The sequence below is a fragment of the Ambystoma mexicanum genome, chromosome 5p (genome assembly GCF_040938575.1).
Source record: "Ambystoma mexicanum isolate Mex_15411 chromosome 5p, UKY_AmexF1_1, whole genome shotgun sequence".
Classification (NCBI taxonomy): Eukaryota; Metazoa; Chordata; class Amphibia; order Caudata; family Ambystomatidae; genus Ambystoma; species Ambystoma mexicanum.
The window spans coordinates 1,019,133,727-1,019,152,788 of record NC_090930.1 but is presented as its reverse complement, the minus strand read 5'-3'; the positions used below and the strand labels follow the sequence as shown (position 1 = coordinate 1,019,152,788).

The window sequence follows — 19,062 nt, the reverse complement described above, 5'->3', positions numbered from 1 at the left end:
AAAATGGTTATTATTAAGAGTTTGTTCCATGTCATATCATGCTACACTTTATTTTAGTTCACAGTGTGACAGTATGACAGTGCAGTGCCATATTTGGATTTAGGCTATCAAGGTGTAGCAATACTTAGCCTCCCATAGTGAGAAAATATAGCGTGAGCTGCCTATGCAGGATGTGTGCATTAGACTACATAGAATTTGGAAGTGGATATGTGACCATAGAAGGTACAAATCTCAACCCTGACCAAAGAGCTTGCTCATTGGCACCTGGGCCAAATACATCAGGATCAGAACTACTTTGGCCCAGAAATCTCTCCCAGGCTTAACCGCACAAGGCGGCATCCAGCATTGGGATTGGCTGAGAGAGTTCATATGCCCCTGAGTTTCGTGTCTTCCGACTCAGAAAAGGTATTTGTGGGGAGTCCAAGATGGCCGCTCGGGGTGAAGAGATGCGCTTGAGACGCTCTCGGCCCGGGCCACCAAAAACAAGCACAACTAGCGAAGCAGCCGTGAGCAGACCAGAGTGAACACACTCCTACCAGTATAAAAACCCCCCCAGCAAAATCACCACAGCCCCGGACCGCAGCAGCAGGCCAGACGGGGACAGGGAACAAACTTCCCCTCCCCCATCGGGAAGAACAGAGATCTTGTCTGGAGCCGGATACGGGAGAAGGGGCCGGAGGAGGAGTCAGGGCCCAGCAGTGGAATAGAGGGGGCCGGCGGTCCCCCCCACCGGAAGAGACTCCATAACACCCCCACCTCCGGGACAGCGGAGGCGCTAGCTTCGTGGGGTGCCCAATGCCCCCGCAGCGACGATCTGAGCAGCACCAAGGGAAGTATCTGCATCGGGACACCAGCAGACGGGAGGAAGCATCAGAGAGCCGCAGCGAGCCCCTCCAGACGGAGGTCTGCACAGGTGAGCAGGGACTCGGAGGTGCAGACGGCAGAGTCTGGGGCGGACCGCTCCGACAGACAAAGCAGGGGCCACTCGGAAGATCCAGCAAGCAAATAGCAGAGGTGAGAAGCCCCCAAGGCGAGGGGACACAGACAACGTGATAGAGGCGCTGCAAGCTCGGGCAGAGGAGATCTCCCGGTGCTCTCCCTCGCGCTCCAGATGGCCCCCCACTCCCGCCCGCCCCACAACCCAAGAGAAGCCCATAAGAAACAGGGCACAGGGAAGTAGCCCCAGCACCAAAGGGACGGCAAGAGAATAGACAAGAAAGCAAAAAGGAGGGCGCGAAGGGACTCCCGCCCACAGATCACCATACCGCAGCCGGCAATCAGCCGCCCCACAAACCAGCAACCTTAAAAGGCCAGCCCCCACAACTACATAAAAAGCACATATAGGGGAACCCCACTTAAGGGGAAAGGGAGAACAAGAGGAATGCCCCGGCGGGGAATCCGCCCAAGCAAAAGGGGGAAGAAGAGACCTGGAACAGACCAGCACACACCAGCCCACAGGAAGTGGGCCACCAAAAGGGGTATGGGCGAAACAGAACGCACAAGCCCAGACCCATCCTAGGACAAGATCCTACATATAACACGAAGGAATAAAGCACCCCAAGAAAGACAATATAACATGTCAAGAGCCAAAGGGAAAGGCAACGTCACGCAACAGACACACAAACCTCAAAACAGGACGCAAGCATCCTGCAAATGTGGTCGTCGGACAACTCATCACAACCTAGAGGAAAATCCCAGGAAGACCCACAAGGGGAGGGCGACATCTCTACCCAACACCAACAACTGCCCTCGAGAGAGGATATGCAAGCATGGTTACAGGACCTTCAAGACAAATTCATGTCCACAGTACAGGAACAATTCACGACCACGAAAAATGCATGAAGCAGGTAGTACAAGGCATGAAAGTAGACATGGCCAAATTAGAGGAGAGAACGGACATAATTGAAAGAACAATCCAGAGTGTCGAAGAAGAAACACAACAGGTTAGCGAAACACAAGAACACTTGGTGAGACTCACCCAAAACCTGGAAATTCAATGCGAGGACCTGGAGAACCGCTCCAGACGGTCCAACATACGCATCAAAAATATGGCGGAATCTGTCCTTGACAAAGACCTCAAGATGGCAGTGAAGGAGTTGTTTAGAGATGTCCTAGACGCCCCAGAGACAGAAATAATTATAGTGGACCGAGTCCACAGGGTTGGGCCTAAGAGATCGGGGGCACTGGTAGAAAGACCACGGGATGTCCTAGTAGCTCTCTCCTCATATCCACAAAAAGAACAGATATTGAGGAAGGCAAGGGAAATGGAGCATATTAGAATGAACGGGCAAGAAATACAATTATATCAGGACTTATCTCTGGTGACCCTGCAAAAAAGAAGAGCGAAGGCCCCGCTGGTCAAGGCATTGGTGGCGAAAGAAATCCGCTACAAATGGACCTTCCCATTTGGACTGATGTTCACATGGGAGGGGAAACAGAGAAGAGCGACCACATGGGAAGAAGGCCTCAATATAATGGGAATCCAGGAAGGTGTAGAGGAATCGGAAGAGCCTAAACGAAGGGGAGAACGATTGAGACAACCAAGAGGCTGGGAAACGATCAAACAGAAGAGGCCAAACACGGGAAGGGAAGGCCGCAAGAAACTATCATGAAAGAACCAATAAAGAAGGAACGACGAGGGCACATGTAGGGCGACAGCTAAACAAGGATCCCGCAGGGGGCCGGAGGAATGAAATGAACTGCTACAAGCTACACAGAGACGGCAGCCCGGGAAGGACCCACCGTCTTGGAATTCGGTAAGGACAGATGAAAATGTGGGGTTTAGGATCCCCCACAAACATTTCCCCTGAGGGTATGGTGGGCAGGGAGCGATGGGCGCAATGCCCTAGCAACAGTAGGAACCCTCGCCCAACTCGGGGGCAAGTTGTTTGGTTTATGTTTATTATTTGGGGGGAGTTAAAGGGAAGGGGAGGGGGGGCTGGAGCATGAAACAGGAGAAATGGGCAAGGCAGGGGATCCAAGAATTAAGCACGAATGCATAACAAAATGGGGAAGATACGCATTTTAACCTTCAACATAAGGGGTATGAATCACCCAATGAAACGGGTAAAACTGGAGAAACAGATCAAAAGGGAAAGAGCGGACATACTTATGCTCCAAGAAACACATGTCAGAACGAGGGACACACCGAAAACCCGCATAAGGGGATACAAAATATGGTTGCAAGCAACTTCAACCGAAAAAAGAGCAGGGGTGTTGATAGCGATAAGGGAAGGGGGAGAAGCCAAACTGGAAGATATACTCACCGATAAAGAGGGGAGGTATGCCTTTGCCAATGCGGTAATAGAAGGGCCCTCATTACAACACCAGCGCTTTACCATGGCGCTATTAGCACCATGGTTGCTGCCAATATTGTAACGAGTCCGCCATGGTGAAATGGGGAAGTACCACCCATTCCATTTTTGACCCATAGGGCATAATGGGAATGGGGAAGGCGGCAATTACGGTACTGCGAATTGCAGTACCGTAATTAGCACCAAGGTCCCTTTGCGGGTCCATTCCTTAACGGCTGGTAAAACCAGCCGTTAAGGTGGGAACCCGCAAAGGGACCTCGTAATCAGGTGTTATGGGATTACCGGTACCCTTACCGGTACCGGTAATCCCTTAGCGCCAGGGTCGTAATGAGGCCCAAGGACACCGCATCACCCTCGCATCAGTATATGCACCAAATACGGGGCAGGATGGCTTCCTTAAGGATCTCCTGGGGAAGCTAGAAGGCTTTGCAAGGGGGGAGGTGATACTGGGAGGAGATCTCAATATGGCATGGAACCCACAAATAGATAGAAGCACAGGGAATGTGCATGGCCAAGGGGCACCTTCAAAACGCCTCAAACAACAGATGGACCACATGGCCCTAAACGATGTATGGAGGGAACTGAAGGGGGAACAAAGGGGGTATACATACTTCTCTCATGTGCACAACTCTATGTCTAGGATAGACTATTTCTGGGTATTGGTGGGCCTCATGGGTAAGATACAAATTGTGTAGCTGGGAGCTATTGCACTTTCGGACCATGCACCGCTGTGGCTTGAGCTGAACTTCCCGGGGAAAACAAATGGGCTTTGGAGGTGGAGGCTACCCCAGGACTTAATCCAAGACCCGATAGCAGGGGAATCCATAAGGGAAATGATAGAAGAATGCTTCACTCACAACGATACTGGGGAAGTTTCCTTGGGCACGTTCTGGGAGGCGTTCAAAGCAGTCATCCGGGGGAAAATGGTCGCGATGAAAATTACAAAGGAGAAACAGAGGTACAGGTGGGAAAAGGAACTGGAGACCTCAATAGGAGAAATACAAGAGAAAATACTGACCTACCCCACTAGGGCATTAAAGAAAACACTGAGACACACGCAGGGCCAACTAGACATGCTGCGCTCAAAAGGCTTACAGAGGAATCTACTCTATCTAAAACAAAGATATTACATAAAAGCGAACAAAGCAGACAGGCTCCTAGCAAGGCAACTCTGCGCGAAACAGAAAGACACAACGATTTAGAGCATATGAAACACGAAAGGGGAACTACTATCGCACACACAAGACATTGGGGAGGCATTTGGAGAATACTACCAGAAGCTCTACATCACAGATCGTCCGGATGTAGAAGCACAGGACACATATTTAGAATCCCTCCCCATCCCACAAATTCCAGAAGAAGATAGACTGGCCCTGGAGAGCCCGATAAGGGAAGAGGAAGTTAGGAAAGCAATACTTGAACTCCCAATAAATAAAGCACCTGGTCCAGATGGCTTCTCGGCCCCATTTTATAAAAAATATGCGGACCAGCTAATCCCCGTCTTAACAAGGCTCCTAAACTCATTTAAAGATAGCGGCAACGTGACCCCCACAATGAATGAATCGAAGGTGCTAGTCTTCCACAAAATGACATACCCCGCATCGTATAGACCAATCTCCCTGATAAATCTAGATGCAAAGATACACACAAAAATCCTAGCCACAAGGTTATCCCCGCTCCTCCCAAAACTGATCAACCTAGATCAATCGGGCTTCATCCCGGGCAGACAAACCCATGACAACCTCAGGAGGCTCATTCACCCAGTGGAAAATATAGGCATAACACGCACCCCGGCGATACTACTCTCTGTAGATGCCGAAAAGGCTTTTCACCGGGTGGAATTGTTGATGTTATTTAATGTCTTAAAATGCATGGGTTTTGGGGAGCAGTATATTGCAAGAGTGAAAGCGAACTATAGCTCCCCAATTAGTAGAGTAGCCATCAACGGGGAGGTAACAGAAAGGGTAATAATCTCAAGGGGAACAAAGCCAGGTTGCCCGCTCTCCCCTTTACTGTATGCTATCTTTCTAGGTACCCCTGCTAATGAAAATAAGGCAGTCCACCCACATTAAAGGGATCGAAATGGCAGGAATGCAACACAAAGTCATAGCATACGCGAATGACATGCTAATAACCATAGAAGACCCGGGGAGAACATTAGCGGTAGTGGTAAGGGAGCTAGAAGACTTTGGGGCCATCTCAGGCATAAAGATTAACAGAAAAAAATCGGAAATCCTAATACTGGCGTGAGATCGGGAAAAAATAGAAGGAGAAGCTAAATTACTAGACCTTAAGATTGCAGCAGAGGGCATAAAATACCTGGGGATAACCTTAACACACCCGGTAGGCCAACTGTACGGGGAAAACTACCCACAACTTCTCGCAAACATATGCAGAGACCTGGAAAGATGGAACCCGCTGATGATTTCCTGGTGGGGCAGAATACAACCAGTCAAGATGACCATCCTCCCTAAACTCCTATACTACTTCCAGGCTCTCCCGGTGGGAGTCCCCAACACCTTTTTTAAAACACTATCTAAGGTGATTTCATCCTTTGTATGGAAAGGGAAAACCATGAGAATAGCTAGAACGATCCTCACAGCACCAACCAGGGAGGGGGGTGGCGCTTCCCCACTTTTAGAAATATTACCACGCGGCGCAACTAAAGGTACTTCGGGAATGGATGGGGGAAAACCCACAGCCGATTTGGGCAAAACAAGACAGGGCAGTAGCGAGAACACCGCTGGTGGAACTACTCTGGAAACAGAGACATCACAGACACCCCAACATAGGGATAAGCAAAATAATGAAGACTACAATGGAGGCGTGGGACAGCCAAACTCGTAAAGGTATAATGACCACTTCCCTAGGCCCTTTCACACCCATATGTCGGAATCCCCAATTCCCACCAGGGATGGAGCAAGGGGCATATGTAAGATGGGAGGAGGCAGGAATCACGAAAATAAGGGAAATGTTCAATGACAACGAAAGGGATAAATATAGATACGAACAACTCAGGCAATGGTTAAAATCCCCGGAAATAGCCAAAGCAGCAACGAGAAAACTAACGCTGTTTGAGAAATATGTTATCTCCAATACAGGGTCGAAGAAATGGGTATCGACACTTTACTCCTTCATAAACTCGCAGGAGGAAGAAATCAAGTGGTCATATATGATCAAGTGGGGTAGGACATTGGGGGAGGAACCAACAAGAAAACAGTCGGAGGACTTATGGAAATTGATTCCCAAGATGACATGCTCAGCACAGATAAGGGAAATGTGGATCAAAATAGTAACACAATGGCACTATACCCCAGAAAGACTGCACGCAATGTTCCCCCAAACTTCAAATCAATGCTGGAGGGGATGTGATGAGGTGGGAACGTGGAAGCACACCTGGTAGGAATGCAAAGGATAAAACCCTTCTGAGAAGAGGTGAAGAGAGAGATGGAGAAGATGTTTCCAGAGGTGGGACAAATGGGAGAGGGAGTATTGATGTGTGGAATGAGAGACGAAATAGCAAGGAAATACAAAAGAACACAATGGAGAAGCTTTCTGGGATTGCTCATTGCGGCATGGACAACAATCGCCCAAAATTGGAAAAAGAAAGACACCCCACTGACATTTACGTGGCTTCAAAAGGTATGGGCCCAAATGGCGATGGAAAAAGTCACCCACACATTCCAAGGTACGAGGGACATGTTTGCAAAGGAATGGGGAGGGGTTCAAGAATATCTTCAATCAGACTTTATTAACATGGCCCCCATAACATTAAAGTAGCGGACATTTTCAGCGCATAATGAGATCCCCGAAGGATGGACACACATGCCCCAAGAAGAGGGAGAAGGGAGTTGGGGGGTGGGGGGAGTTGCAACGTTGTTGTTGTGTTGACACGTGAAAATCAATAAAGACAAGTTTATAAAAAAAAAGAAAAGGCATTTTTCTCTGTCGAATGGAGTTTAGTGTTTGGCCTTCTGGAAATGATAATATTCAGCCTCAGTGGCTTCATTTGGGTTAGGCTTTTTTATACCAAGCCCCAGGCCAGGGTGAGAGCTCTTAGAATCGCATCCAGGCAACTTGGCCTGTCAAGGAGTGCATGCCAGGGCTGCCCAATTTTCTCTGCTCCTTTTGGCACTGGCAGAGTGGATATGTGAAGACTCTCTGAGGAAGGGCCTTCGCTTCCCATAGACCACAGAAGGCTGAATTTTCCTTGACGCTAATAAGGACTGAAGGTGAGAGGAAACACTCATACTTTCCAATCAACTTACCTGATCCCAGAGATAAGTCGCTTTATGGCCGAATTCGCTCATTGGGAAAAGCTGCTCAGGGTGGTACTAGGCAAAATGGTGCCCTTCCCAAGACTTCTTTACATTGTCTGGAATTCATGCAGTGTTTTCGAAAAAGATGAGTTCCACAAAATTGAGGAATATATTTGAAAGTTGATCTGGTAGAATTGCCCTCCTAGAGTTGGGGGAGTTGGGGCTGCCTTAACTGTAATGCTATCAGCGGCAGTGTTCAACGATTTACATGTAAAAGCACCTTTGATTAGGTAGTCAAGATGCTGTACAATAATAGGGACATATCCAGTGATGCACCATTGATCAAAGTGATTGGATCATTTCGGAGACAAGTGCACCACTGGCTGGGTTGGCAGGGTAGGCTGTAATTGAGGACTCCAAAATACTATGTTAAGAAGCTTTAGTCGGTTGCAAGAGTTTCATGCTTAGGAAAAAAAATTCGTATCCATATTGGGAAAACAGAGATCAACAGTGTTTTTAAAACATTCTAGTTTCTAAAGGAGGAGTTTGCTTTTGAGCAAACAGATTTGTACATAAAGCTCCAACTATGACATGCCTTAACTCGAAAGACGGGCCTGACCTGAGTCTTCCTAGCCAGCCCCTCTTGTACACCTTATAAGTCGATAGCAGCTTTTGAGACATTACCATTGGAGAAATGTATGTGTCGATGGTCTGCAGATGTGGGCAACCTCTTAGGGGAAGATTGGAGAGATGGGCTGCAATCACCTTGAGACATCTCTTCTAATTCAGGAAGTCCCCTGAAACAATGTAAACACTTACATAGGGTGCACTACTCCTGGAATAGGCTCCATGGGATGGGGAGAATTCAGCACAGAAACTATTTGAGATGCAAGCCGGCTTGTGGATGCTCCTTCCACACAGGGGTTGTGAACGCATTGTCAAAGTATGGTAGAAGGTACTGGGAGAACTCTCTACCGTGGTAGCTTGGACGATCCTAGGCAACCCCAAACTGGTAGAAAAGCTATGCGCCAAACAGTCTTAATGGAAGGAAGGCATGGAAAGACTCATGTTGTTGTGAACAATTTGGTGTTGCAATACAGAGGATGGGTGTCGACCATGTGAGGGTCAACAGTAACAAACTCTGTTCCAAGAAAAAGAAGAGGGCCTCTGACAACGGGATCGACTTTGCGGAGCAACGTTGGCCATCATAATCTATGCATGTCATAAGAATGATTTATGTTACGGATAAGAAATGCAGATTCCTTGTATTGATGGCTGATATGAACATGCTTAATATACTTCATTGTTTTCACCTGATTACATTCTTTGACTGTTCTGGAATACAAATTGAGAACTCTATTTAAAGGTTATTTAAAAAGCAACAAAATATTTGGTGAATTTTCAGTTCCCAATTCCACCGGAAGACATTTAAATACCTTAGACAGATTGATTTGGAGATTTCTTTCTTTTAACTGTGGCTGGTGGGGGAGGTCTTTAACATGCGCTAGAGAAGTACCACTAGAAATGTTCAGTTTCTGGTCCAGAGAAGAGGTGGTTGAAAATAAGTCACCTCTTTAAAATAAGTCAGGCTCATTAAAATTGAGTCAATAATAAACATTGTGTAGAGACTCATAGACAATTCTCGAAATCTGGCTCTCTAAAAATTACATATATTTCACAAATGAAAAAATGAGAAATTGTTAGACTGTACAGTGGCCTTAGAGGGTTGGTGTTTCTTCAGGCCAAAGTTTAATTTTGGTCGCTAGTCATGTAGAATTGACAGCAATAGCGTTACCATAACACATATGTTTTATTTATATTAATATTACATCGAGAGCAAACAATAGGGTTATTTGCTGGTTTTGAGCATTCATATGTGCAAGATAATCTTCAAACTTTTTAAAAACTTTTTTTTAAAAAAAGCTAATCATGGGTTGCTTGTAAAAATGGAAGAGAGAACGTATACAATGTGCTTGCAGTTGACAGCATGAGACTATCAGTGTACCAGGCCAGACCCACTAACATATACAAAGACATTGGTCCTCATTACGAGTCCGGTAAAACTGCCCGGTTACCGCCGGACTCGTATTACCATTCCGCCTCTGTGATTCACGGAATTCCCGGGGCATTACAACCCCGCTTTCCTGGGAATCACGGAGGCGGAATGGTGTTAATCCCCATTCCCACTGGGAATGGGGATCATGGAAACACCGGCAGCATCTCGTAATGCTGCCGGTGTTTCCTCGTCCGCCTGCAGGCGGGCGGTGTTAAACCCGCCAGGTCAGACCTGGCGGGAACATCACCTCCCGCCTGCAGGAGTCGGGATCAGGCGGTCCGGAAACAACGGTGGCGGCGGGTTTACCGCCACCGTTATTTCCGGACCGCCTGATTTGTAATGAGGCCCATTGAGCCATAGCATTAAACAGATTTTTCTTTAAATGACAGTTTTGTTCTGTTAACTTACATACATACTTAATCAGCCGGAAAAGTTCTATTCAGCCTTTGGGTAATGTGTAGCAGAATAAGATTGTTAGAAGTGTTATATTTTAAGCTGCCCCAGGCCTTGTCTTGTATGTTTTTAAACATGGAGGAATGTTTTCTCTGGATAACTAGAATTCTATATGAACAGTAAGCATTGCAGTGAAGAACCGCATACTAAACAGCGTACTGCTTTTTCTACAGGGGGAGCCAGGATCCACTGGCCGAAATGGAATACCAGGAGCAGCGGGTTTAAAGGTCAGCTCATTGGGTTATATTTTTTCGATGTACATTTTATGCTAATTTATTCTGGATTTCACATTTATCTACGTGCAAGCTTATGTTCATCCTTTCTTTCAGATTACGTACACACACTTCCATCAGTGCATGGCCCCCTTCTGGAGACGTTGTCTAGGCACACGCACACTTCCATCAGTGCTTGGGCCGCTTCTGGAGATGTTGTCTAGGCACACGCACACTTCCATCAGTGCATGGCCCCCTTCTGGAGACGTTGTCTAGGCACACGCACACTTCCATCAGTGCTTGGGCCGCTTCTGGAGACGTTGTCTAGGCACACACACTTCCATCGGTACATGGGCCCCTTCTGGAGATGTTGCCTAGGCACACACACTTCCATCGGTACATGGGCCCCTTCTGGAGATGCTGCCTAGGGACACACACACTTCCATCAGTGCATGGGCCTCTCCTGGAGACGTTGTCTATGCACACACACACTTCCATCATCACATGGACCACTTCTGGAGATGTTGTCTAGGCACACACAAACTTCCATCAGTGCATGGCCCCTTCTGGAGATGTTGTCTAGGCACACACACTTCCATCAGTGCATGGGCCTCTTCTGGAGACGTTGTCTAGGCACACACACACTTCCATCAGTGCATGGACCCCTTCTGGAGATGTTGTCTAGGCACACATACACTGCCATCAGTGCATGGGCCTCTTCTGGAGACGTTGTCTAGGCACACACACACACTTCCATAAGTGCATGGTCCCCCTCTGGTGACGCTGTCTAGGCACACACACGCACTTCCATCAGTGCATGGTTCCCTTCTGGAGATGTTGCCTAGGCACACACACACTTCCATCAATGCATGGTCCCCTTCTGGAGACGCTATCTAGGCACACACACACTTCCATCAGTGCATGGTCCCCTTCTGGTGACGCTGTCTAGGCACACACACGCACTTCCATCAGTGCATAGTTCCCTTCTGGAGATGTTGCCTAGGCACACACACACTTCCATCAGTGCATGGGCTATTTCTGGAGACGTTGTCTAGGCACACACACACTTCCAACAGTGCAAGGGCCCATTCTGGAGATGTTGACTAGGCACACACACACACTTCCATCAGTGCATGGATCCCTTCTGGAGACGCTGTCTAGGCACATACTAAAGTCAGGAGTCCAGTGTTTGAGTTTAGTTTAGCACAAACCTGAGGCAAAGCACAACATGAAGGATTCATTGGGAAGCATCGTTTTCTGGATAGGAGAATATGTCTTCTCCTTTAACTGTGCGGGCTCATCCCATTTCCTGATATGCTGCACAGTTCTAGACCCCATTTAAAACATCTAACAAACAAAACGTGAGTGTTCTAGTGTTTTGATGAAATTAAGGAAAAGGGATAGTCAATATTGAATTAAACTGAAAACTCTTTTGATAGAGCACACTGTTCGCTCCAAAGCAGGAAGGAACAAGTAATCATGGCCTGATTTTACAGGAGGCAAGAGACCTACGAGTGTAAAAGTCCATCCAGCGGACACATAGAATCATGCTGCCAAGGTCAGAAAAAAGAAACTGAACCGAGTAAATAGCGCAGCACAGGAATAACACAATTACACTCAAAAGCAACGAGGACAAGCACATGCTCGCATTTTCCTGGATTGCAAAATGTGTAACATAATTTTTTTGTTTTAAATTCAGTCTTATTGGTTAAAACAACAATGCTCAGCAATATCGGGATATGCTGTCCGTCTTTAAAAAAAACCCCATCCATTTCTACTCTCGGCGGCCAGCCCGTCCATCATGGAATGTTAAGTGTATTGGGGCTCGTTATGAGTTCGCCCGTATACGGTAAAAGGGACAGTAACGGAATTACTGCCACTTTTTTATCATACCGCCAAAATGTGAGCCGTGAAATTGTCACTGGATGTACAGTGGTAATAGTTCTGCCGAATACAGGTAGAATTACCTCTGTGGGCTCAGTTTCAGAGGTCATTCCGCCAGACGGAATTATTGATACCGTCATTGGTGAGTGTACACTCCCACCAAATTGTAATACGGCGGTAATTCCACCCGACACTACAGTGGTAACGGTAATTCCGCTGACGTGGAATTACCACCCCCCCCAATATGCCACATTGTAATGCATCATACAATGCTTTGCGCTTTCATGTTTTTCATGTGTAATTGAGATATAATTTATTTTACTGTGTTTCAAACCTCAGGTCATATCTAAATCTTTGGATCAGGTATTCAAGGCGCTACAGTGCTTATTCTGCCGTCATTGGCAGTCTTGGTCCAGCTCTCTGCATCGGGCACTCTGTCCAGTGTATGGAAGCGGCCCAGCAGAGGCGTTATTAGTTCCATAATGGAGAGTGGCAGTGGGGTGTGGTCTGCAGGCTGCTCGCGCAGGCCTTGGTCCAGTGCCATGGATTCTTCCCAGCCAAGAACCAGGACGTCCGTTGCACTCAAAATCGTACTGTGCCCCGCGGGAGCTGCCCACGCGGTGCAGATGGGGTGAACATCCGGCTGAACTGGTCTGCTTTGTTTCTCTTTGTTAAAGAGGGTCGAGGGACATGTGTGGGGCATTCAAGGGGCACTGACCGGGCATAGTCTGACTTCACTTCACCACAGCCAGGAAGTAAGTTATATGTCACAGGTTTTTCACTTTAGTTTGCCAGCGTTCGTTGGCATATGAGTAAAATATGAACTATAGGTCACGCATTTGTTGATATTGGAAAGTTCAATTATGTGGGTTTCATACAATGTTGTATACGGGCCCTGTGTCTGGGCATCTGAGCAGAGAATGACACGTGTGCGACAGTGACAGCCATGACAATCTGGTGATTTTGCTAGAGTGATTGTGGCTAGTCTGGGGAACACTGTCATGACTCAGAGAATGTCCTCACTTTCGGATTGCCTCCACCTCACTTTCTATTCAGATAGAGCGATTTCATGAATATTCTATATGCACTATAGATAAAACGCCTCCCATCAGCCCATCAGGATACAAGATCCTTTGAAAAAGTGGCATTCGTTACCTTAGTCACAAATAACAAACGCGCTGTCCCCCCCCCCCTCCAGCCATGAACCTAGGTGTTGGCAGTTTCCATTGCTCATGGTCAAGCACCAACACCTGCTCAGATATCAACAATCTGCTTACTTAAAAGTGATTGACGAGTTCATTAGATTGCCCGTGTGCTCAGGAGGGAAAACTGTGGCTTGCTTCAGGCTTAGATGAAGTACTACAACAACGTCCCAAATTCGTGTTTTCTGAATGGAAATGCAACATTGGCCAAACCTCCTTCGGCCAATCAAATCGTTTTTATCCCTATCAAACTTTGTTTCTGTTTCCACTGATTCATTTACTGATGGTTTTAATAACAGAACATTCAACATAACTTTAAAATCATGAAAATAGTACAATATTTGTAACCAGTTTGCTTTTACACTTAGCTCAGTCTCCAAAATAACATTACACGAAATACAAGATGTGATCCCTTTTATCGGACCAATTGAAAATATTATGCTGCGAAAGTACAATACATCAGCTGTCCAAGCCCCATAGACTTCTTCATCAAATGCTGGTCATGGTTTATAGTCATAATGTAGAAATAAATAATATCGAAAGTCATTTTTTCGGGAAAAAAAATGTCGAAAAAAAAAATGTCGAATTTTTTTTTGAATGCATTTTTTTTCGAAATGGGGGGTTCCCCCAACCCCCCTTTTTTAATTTTATTTTGTTTTACCCATTTTTTTTTAATCCCGAACCCCAAAATAAATATATAATTTAAAAAAACGGAATTCGACATTTTTTTTTTCGACATTATTTTTTCAAAAAAATTGTCATTGGACATTATTTTTTCGAAAAAATAACCGACCACGGCTGGTCATGTAACGATTAAAAGGTATCATTTAAAGGTATCAGAAGTAAGCATTCTCTATTCACAGTTATGTTCACGCTGCATCGCACCCATTCTATCTTTAAAAATATCTATTATCTCAAGAGATACCTAACGAATTGTGTCTGTGTACATATTCTGTCCTTTTTGTCATAAGTAATGACTCCTTGGATTTTTTTTATAGTAATCTCATGTCATCTTTCAATATCTAAATGTGCAAATGATCATACTTAACATATCACGCACTATTGTGCTTTATGTCATCAAAGCAGCACTAACCGTGAGCATTTAATGTCCTAAATTGCTACTTTCCCATTAATGAATCAGTTTGTATTATCCTATTTTACCTAATCAGTGATCACACGCTCTGCTATTAGACTTATTGCTGATTATTGCTCCACTGCGCTCACTGATCAGAGTACTGCGTGCCAAAACCATCAATTCCTCTTAGAGTCTAAGAGAACCCCAGGTGCACTTTCTACAGGTCAACAATTAATAACTTCCAGAATGTTCTAATCAATTTAAAAAAAATAAGGAAATAAGAGTACTGCTTGCATGTTTTTTGTCCGCTGTTGGTGTGACATATAACATGATCATATTGAAAAACCCACAGTATTCTCATCATGATTGACAAAGCACCAACTGGGTCATTTAAAACCAGTGCCAACTCTCCAGATATCAGTTTAGATGATACATAATCATAGCACATCATTTATATAGATCTTTTATGCAATGCCCAATAAAATGCAATTTACCCTTCATATACAATCCTTTCTCTATTCTGAGAAAATAGCAAGAAATAGCAATGATGGGCACTACTCATTGCATGCCAATTTTCTATTTATTTTGGGATCTTACTTTTACAAGTCAGTGAGTGAATGAATGCATTTAAAGAGCACCTTTACAAACCAAATAGTCTCTAGCCACTAGCCTAATGTGGGGGTTAGAGTGGTCCAACCGGCCCGAATGGTATATTTGGTGTGCTTGTTACTGGCATAAAAAGTTGGGTTGTAAGAGTACCTCAGTGTGGCTGGCGGATTATTCCATGGTTTTGCCCCTTTATATTATAGTGAAGGAGATGAACAAAGGACTCAAGAGGTCTGGTGAAATAGCAGAGTGTGATTCATGGTGCTGTACACACTGGCCGAAGAGCAAAAGAAAGAGAATACCCAGGTAATGTCCATCTACGCAAGGAGAAATCGGACGTGCAGGGATATTCACAGACTCAGAACCAGTCAGTCTGGAAAACAAGTTCATAAAAGACAATGGGGGTCATTATGGGTTTGCCGATATCCCGTCGGTAATTCCAGTAGGATACCGGCAAACCGATTTAGCATTCCCGTTGCCTGATATCTCAGTATTTCTGTGATATTACAGGTGATGGGAATGCCAGTAATTCCTAATTCTGGCCATTTTTTCCGGTGGGGTCCTGATTTACCTCCAGCTCTTGGCTGGAGGTAAATCAGGTAATCCCCATTGGCAAACCTGTAGTTTGGCAGGGCGGTAAAGGTGCCAGTAACAGATTTACCTGCATTTTTATTGCCACTTTTACCGCTCCTCCAAACCTGTAATGACCCCCAATATCATTTCAGAGCCAGGATGGTTCACTCTGAACTATATACCTCCTAATTAGTAGGGTCCTGCTCTCTAAACACCGAGTCTGTAGCAAAATGATTTTCTGGATCTCAGGGCTTTTTCTCAGTGCCCTTGTTCCAGAGGTTCCATTCAAACAGCCACTCTTGCTCTCTTCCAATGTCCCAGACGTTTCTTGGAAAATCTCTTTGGCAATGGCTGGCCCTCCATGGCCATCAATGTACCACTGCACTTGGCATCTTTATCTGGTCTGAATAGTTTTTTTTCAGACCATTGTGATTATAATCCGCCCACCAAAGGCAATCTCTTGCAGTATTCTTTGTGGTTCTCATGAGACTGTGCCCCAGGTTCAGTTCTTCTTCCGGGTATTTTGTGCCCAGGCAAAGCCTGAAGGGCTTCTACTAGTCAGCAGGTCTCCAAGGGGGCTTTCAGTCAGCAATCAGTGCCTTCAGACTGCTGGGAAAAGGTTCTTTCGTATTTTTGGTGGACTAAGCCGCAACAGAATCAGGATACCTCTTCACATGTTCTCTTCTTCGAGACTTCAATCTATTGTCTGTGGAAAGTATTGTTTAGTGCAATTGGTGGACCAATTCCACCAGTTCTAGTATAGGGCTATTGGCTGGTGTTAGTCTGTTCTGTCTACTCAGTGTGATTTGGTCTGTTCCTCACAAGCTCTCTGCCACAGTCACTGGAGGCCAGACTGATTTCAACTTTCATCTCCTAGTTCCCCCTCTGCTCCCTGGCCATTTCTGCTTGGTCAAACTTTGGTTGACCTCTGCCTCAATGCACTGACCTGGTTTTTCGCTATCTTCATTACATTTTCTTGTTTTCTTCCCTCTTGCTCCTCTTACGTCTTTCAAAATGTGCCTTCCTTCCTCCTCCTGACCTCTCCCTCCTCCAACTCCTTCCTCTGCCTTCATGGACCTTTCTCCTTCCACTTCTTGATCTCCTCCTTCCTCCTCCAAATTTTCTATTCTCCAGCTCTCCACTTCCCAGGTGTTCTCCCTCCTTCCTCTCCTGGTCTCTCCTTTTTGCAATGCCTTCTTTTCCCCCTCCCCCATTCCACTGCTTGCATTTCTCCTTCATCCTCCTGATTACTTATTTCTCCTCCTTCCACAGGCACTTGTCCTTTTTGTTGTGGTTGTTCCTCTCCCTTCTCTACGTTTCTTTCTCTACTCGGTCTCACTCTCGACTACAACGGGCGCTAAACTACTATCCTAGTGCTGGCGTAGGGTCCATTTTTATACACAGGCGCATAGTTAAGTAGATTCATGAAGCAATTGACTGTGTGCAGCTGTACGGGCTATTGCTCATGGTGTTCATTGATCATCCTTCATCTGCTCTGCCTCCAGCCCCAGTGTAACTGGCTGAGTGGGAATGGAAACTAAGCAGGCATGTCTCCTGTGCTAAATCTGTAACAAACAGGGCCGCCATCTTGGAATCAGTAACCCCTGTCATGGTGACTGCCTGATTCTAAAATGATTCCCTCAATGGCCTTGGTGTTTTCTTGTTTAATGGATATCTAGATGCTTGTGGTCAATGCCACAGTGTCTCTGTCTTACAATTCGGGATGAGTGGCCATTCCACTCTGCGGGTCACAAGCATGCGCTAGTAAGTCTCAGAGGTAAATATTTGCAGTTCGCAATTTCTGCTTGCACATGCACGCATCTGCAAACCTTTGAATGCGAGGACAGTCCTGATATGAGGACGTTATTTCATTTTTGTTTAAAGGCCAGGCAGAGGGAAGAGGCCCTGGAGAAACAAACATATACCACCTGCCGGTCGACATCACATAACATGTGTTTTTCCCTGGGCCAGGGGACTCTCCTTCCCCCTTCCTGGCTTCAGATATGGGACTCTGTCACACCCTCAGAAGCAGAATGGCCTGTCCCCTCGCCTGACGTACTGTATTTAGTGCTTGACATTTTGGGAAATGTATTTGTTTCAAACTGGAGACTCCTATAAGGCGTATAGTGACAACTCTATAGTGTGTTTTGGTGCCTGCCTGGCCTGCAAAGCAGTTGTCGACCAGTATTAGGTCTTTAAATAGAATTCTACTGCGAATAAGGAGCCAAAAAAGGTTCCTCCTCCAATTACTCACATCTCTTCAGTTCTTTGATAAAATGGACAGCACAATTCTGTACCTTCTGAAACTCAATTTTCGACTACATGAGACGGTCCCATTGTAGCTCATCATAGTAACGAAGGCTGGAATTGACCATAGTTCCAACTGTCACAGCATGCTGAGTGTCAGGGATTACCAGTACGTTTTCTTATTACCAGGAAACAGTTCCTTACAGTCTCTTTTGACTCGGGGGAGGGGAGGGGCATAGGAAGAGAACATGTCAAGGGTCACTCAGAGATTACTTCCATAGGTTTGCTACCCGCTTTCAAGATAATCATTTTGCTTGTACTTTTGTTCGTTTATAAGCAGCTCTCCTTCATCCATGCTTGAATGATGAAAAGACAAGAGGTCAATATCAAACGTTCCCTCTTCTAATAAGAAATGCAATCACTCCTGGTTGTTAGGCAGATTGTGTTAATTTCTCTCTAAAGGTGATCAGCGTGCTTTGTCCATCATCAACGTACTATCGCTCTAACATTTTCTAAGAGAGGCTTTAATATGTGCAATGCCTAAGAATTTCAGCAACTCTGGATTCCATCAATTTTTCTCTTCAAATGAAGAGCCAGAGGGCAGGTCAGACCCCAGTAGTAGATAGCTATGATACTAACAGGTACCGGTGTCTTTGCTTTCCTACTCCCTACCCGGAGGGAATTTAATTAAAGACAAAACAAATGTTGTGTGTGGTATCTTAGACATAGGAGACGGACAAGAAGACATGGTTTAAACCGACTTGGTTTTATTAAAGGAAACAATGCATCTGCTAGTCGTACTTCTATGATAATGGTTTCCCTACTTTTGAGATAAAGCTCTTCAGGATGTCTTACAAAAACATTTGTTGTCCTATGGCCCAACCTAATCCAACCAAATTCTGGCCCCACCACTAATACGAAATGCGAACAGAAACTTAGCCCAGGGAATAATTACTCCTGCTTTGAGTTGGCTAGTGATGGTTGGTTTTCTGACCTCCACCCAAAGAGTTCTTGGTTCTCTTCCAGGCCATGGGCCTGCTGGTGTAGTTCAAAGATCTTAAGCCTTCCTCTTTTGCTGGTGTTGCTTGGTACGGGGCCCCACCCAAATGCTTGTATCTGTTTCAACAGTTCAACATCAAAATCTGTCCAAGGGGTCTCTATTGGTGCTCCTCGTCAGAAAT

At 45.7% G+C, this 19,062-nt stretch overlaps 1 protein-coding gene across 1 annotated transcript in view; it reads left to right on the top strand.

The window, feature by feature from the left end:
* The window catches only part of LOC138480617 (collagen alpha-1(XXI) chain-like), a 703,399-nt gene that overhangs the window by 446,066 nt on the left and 238,271 nt on the right, over positions 1 to 19,062 (top strand). Inside the window, exon 16 of the mRNA XM_069612315.1 lies at positions 10,256 to 10,309. Within this exon, the coding sequence (XP_069468416.1) occupies positions 10,256 to 10,309 (54 nt within the window). The remainder of the gene's footprint in view (positions 1 to 10,255; positions 10,310 to 19,062) is intronic.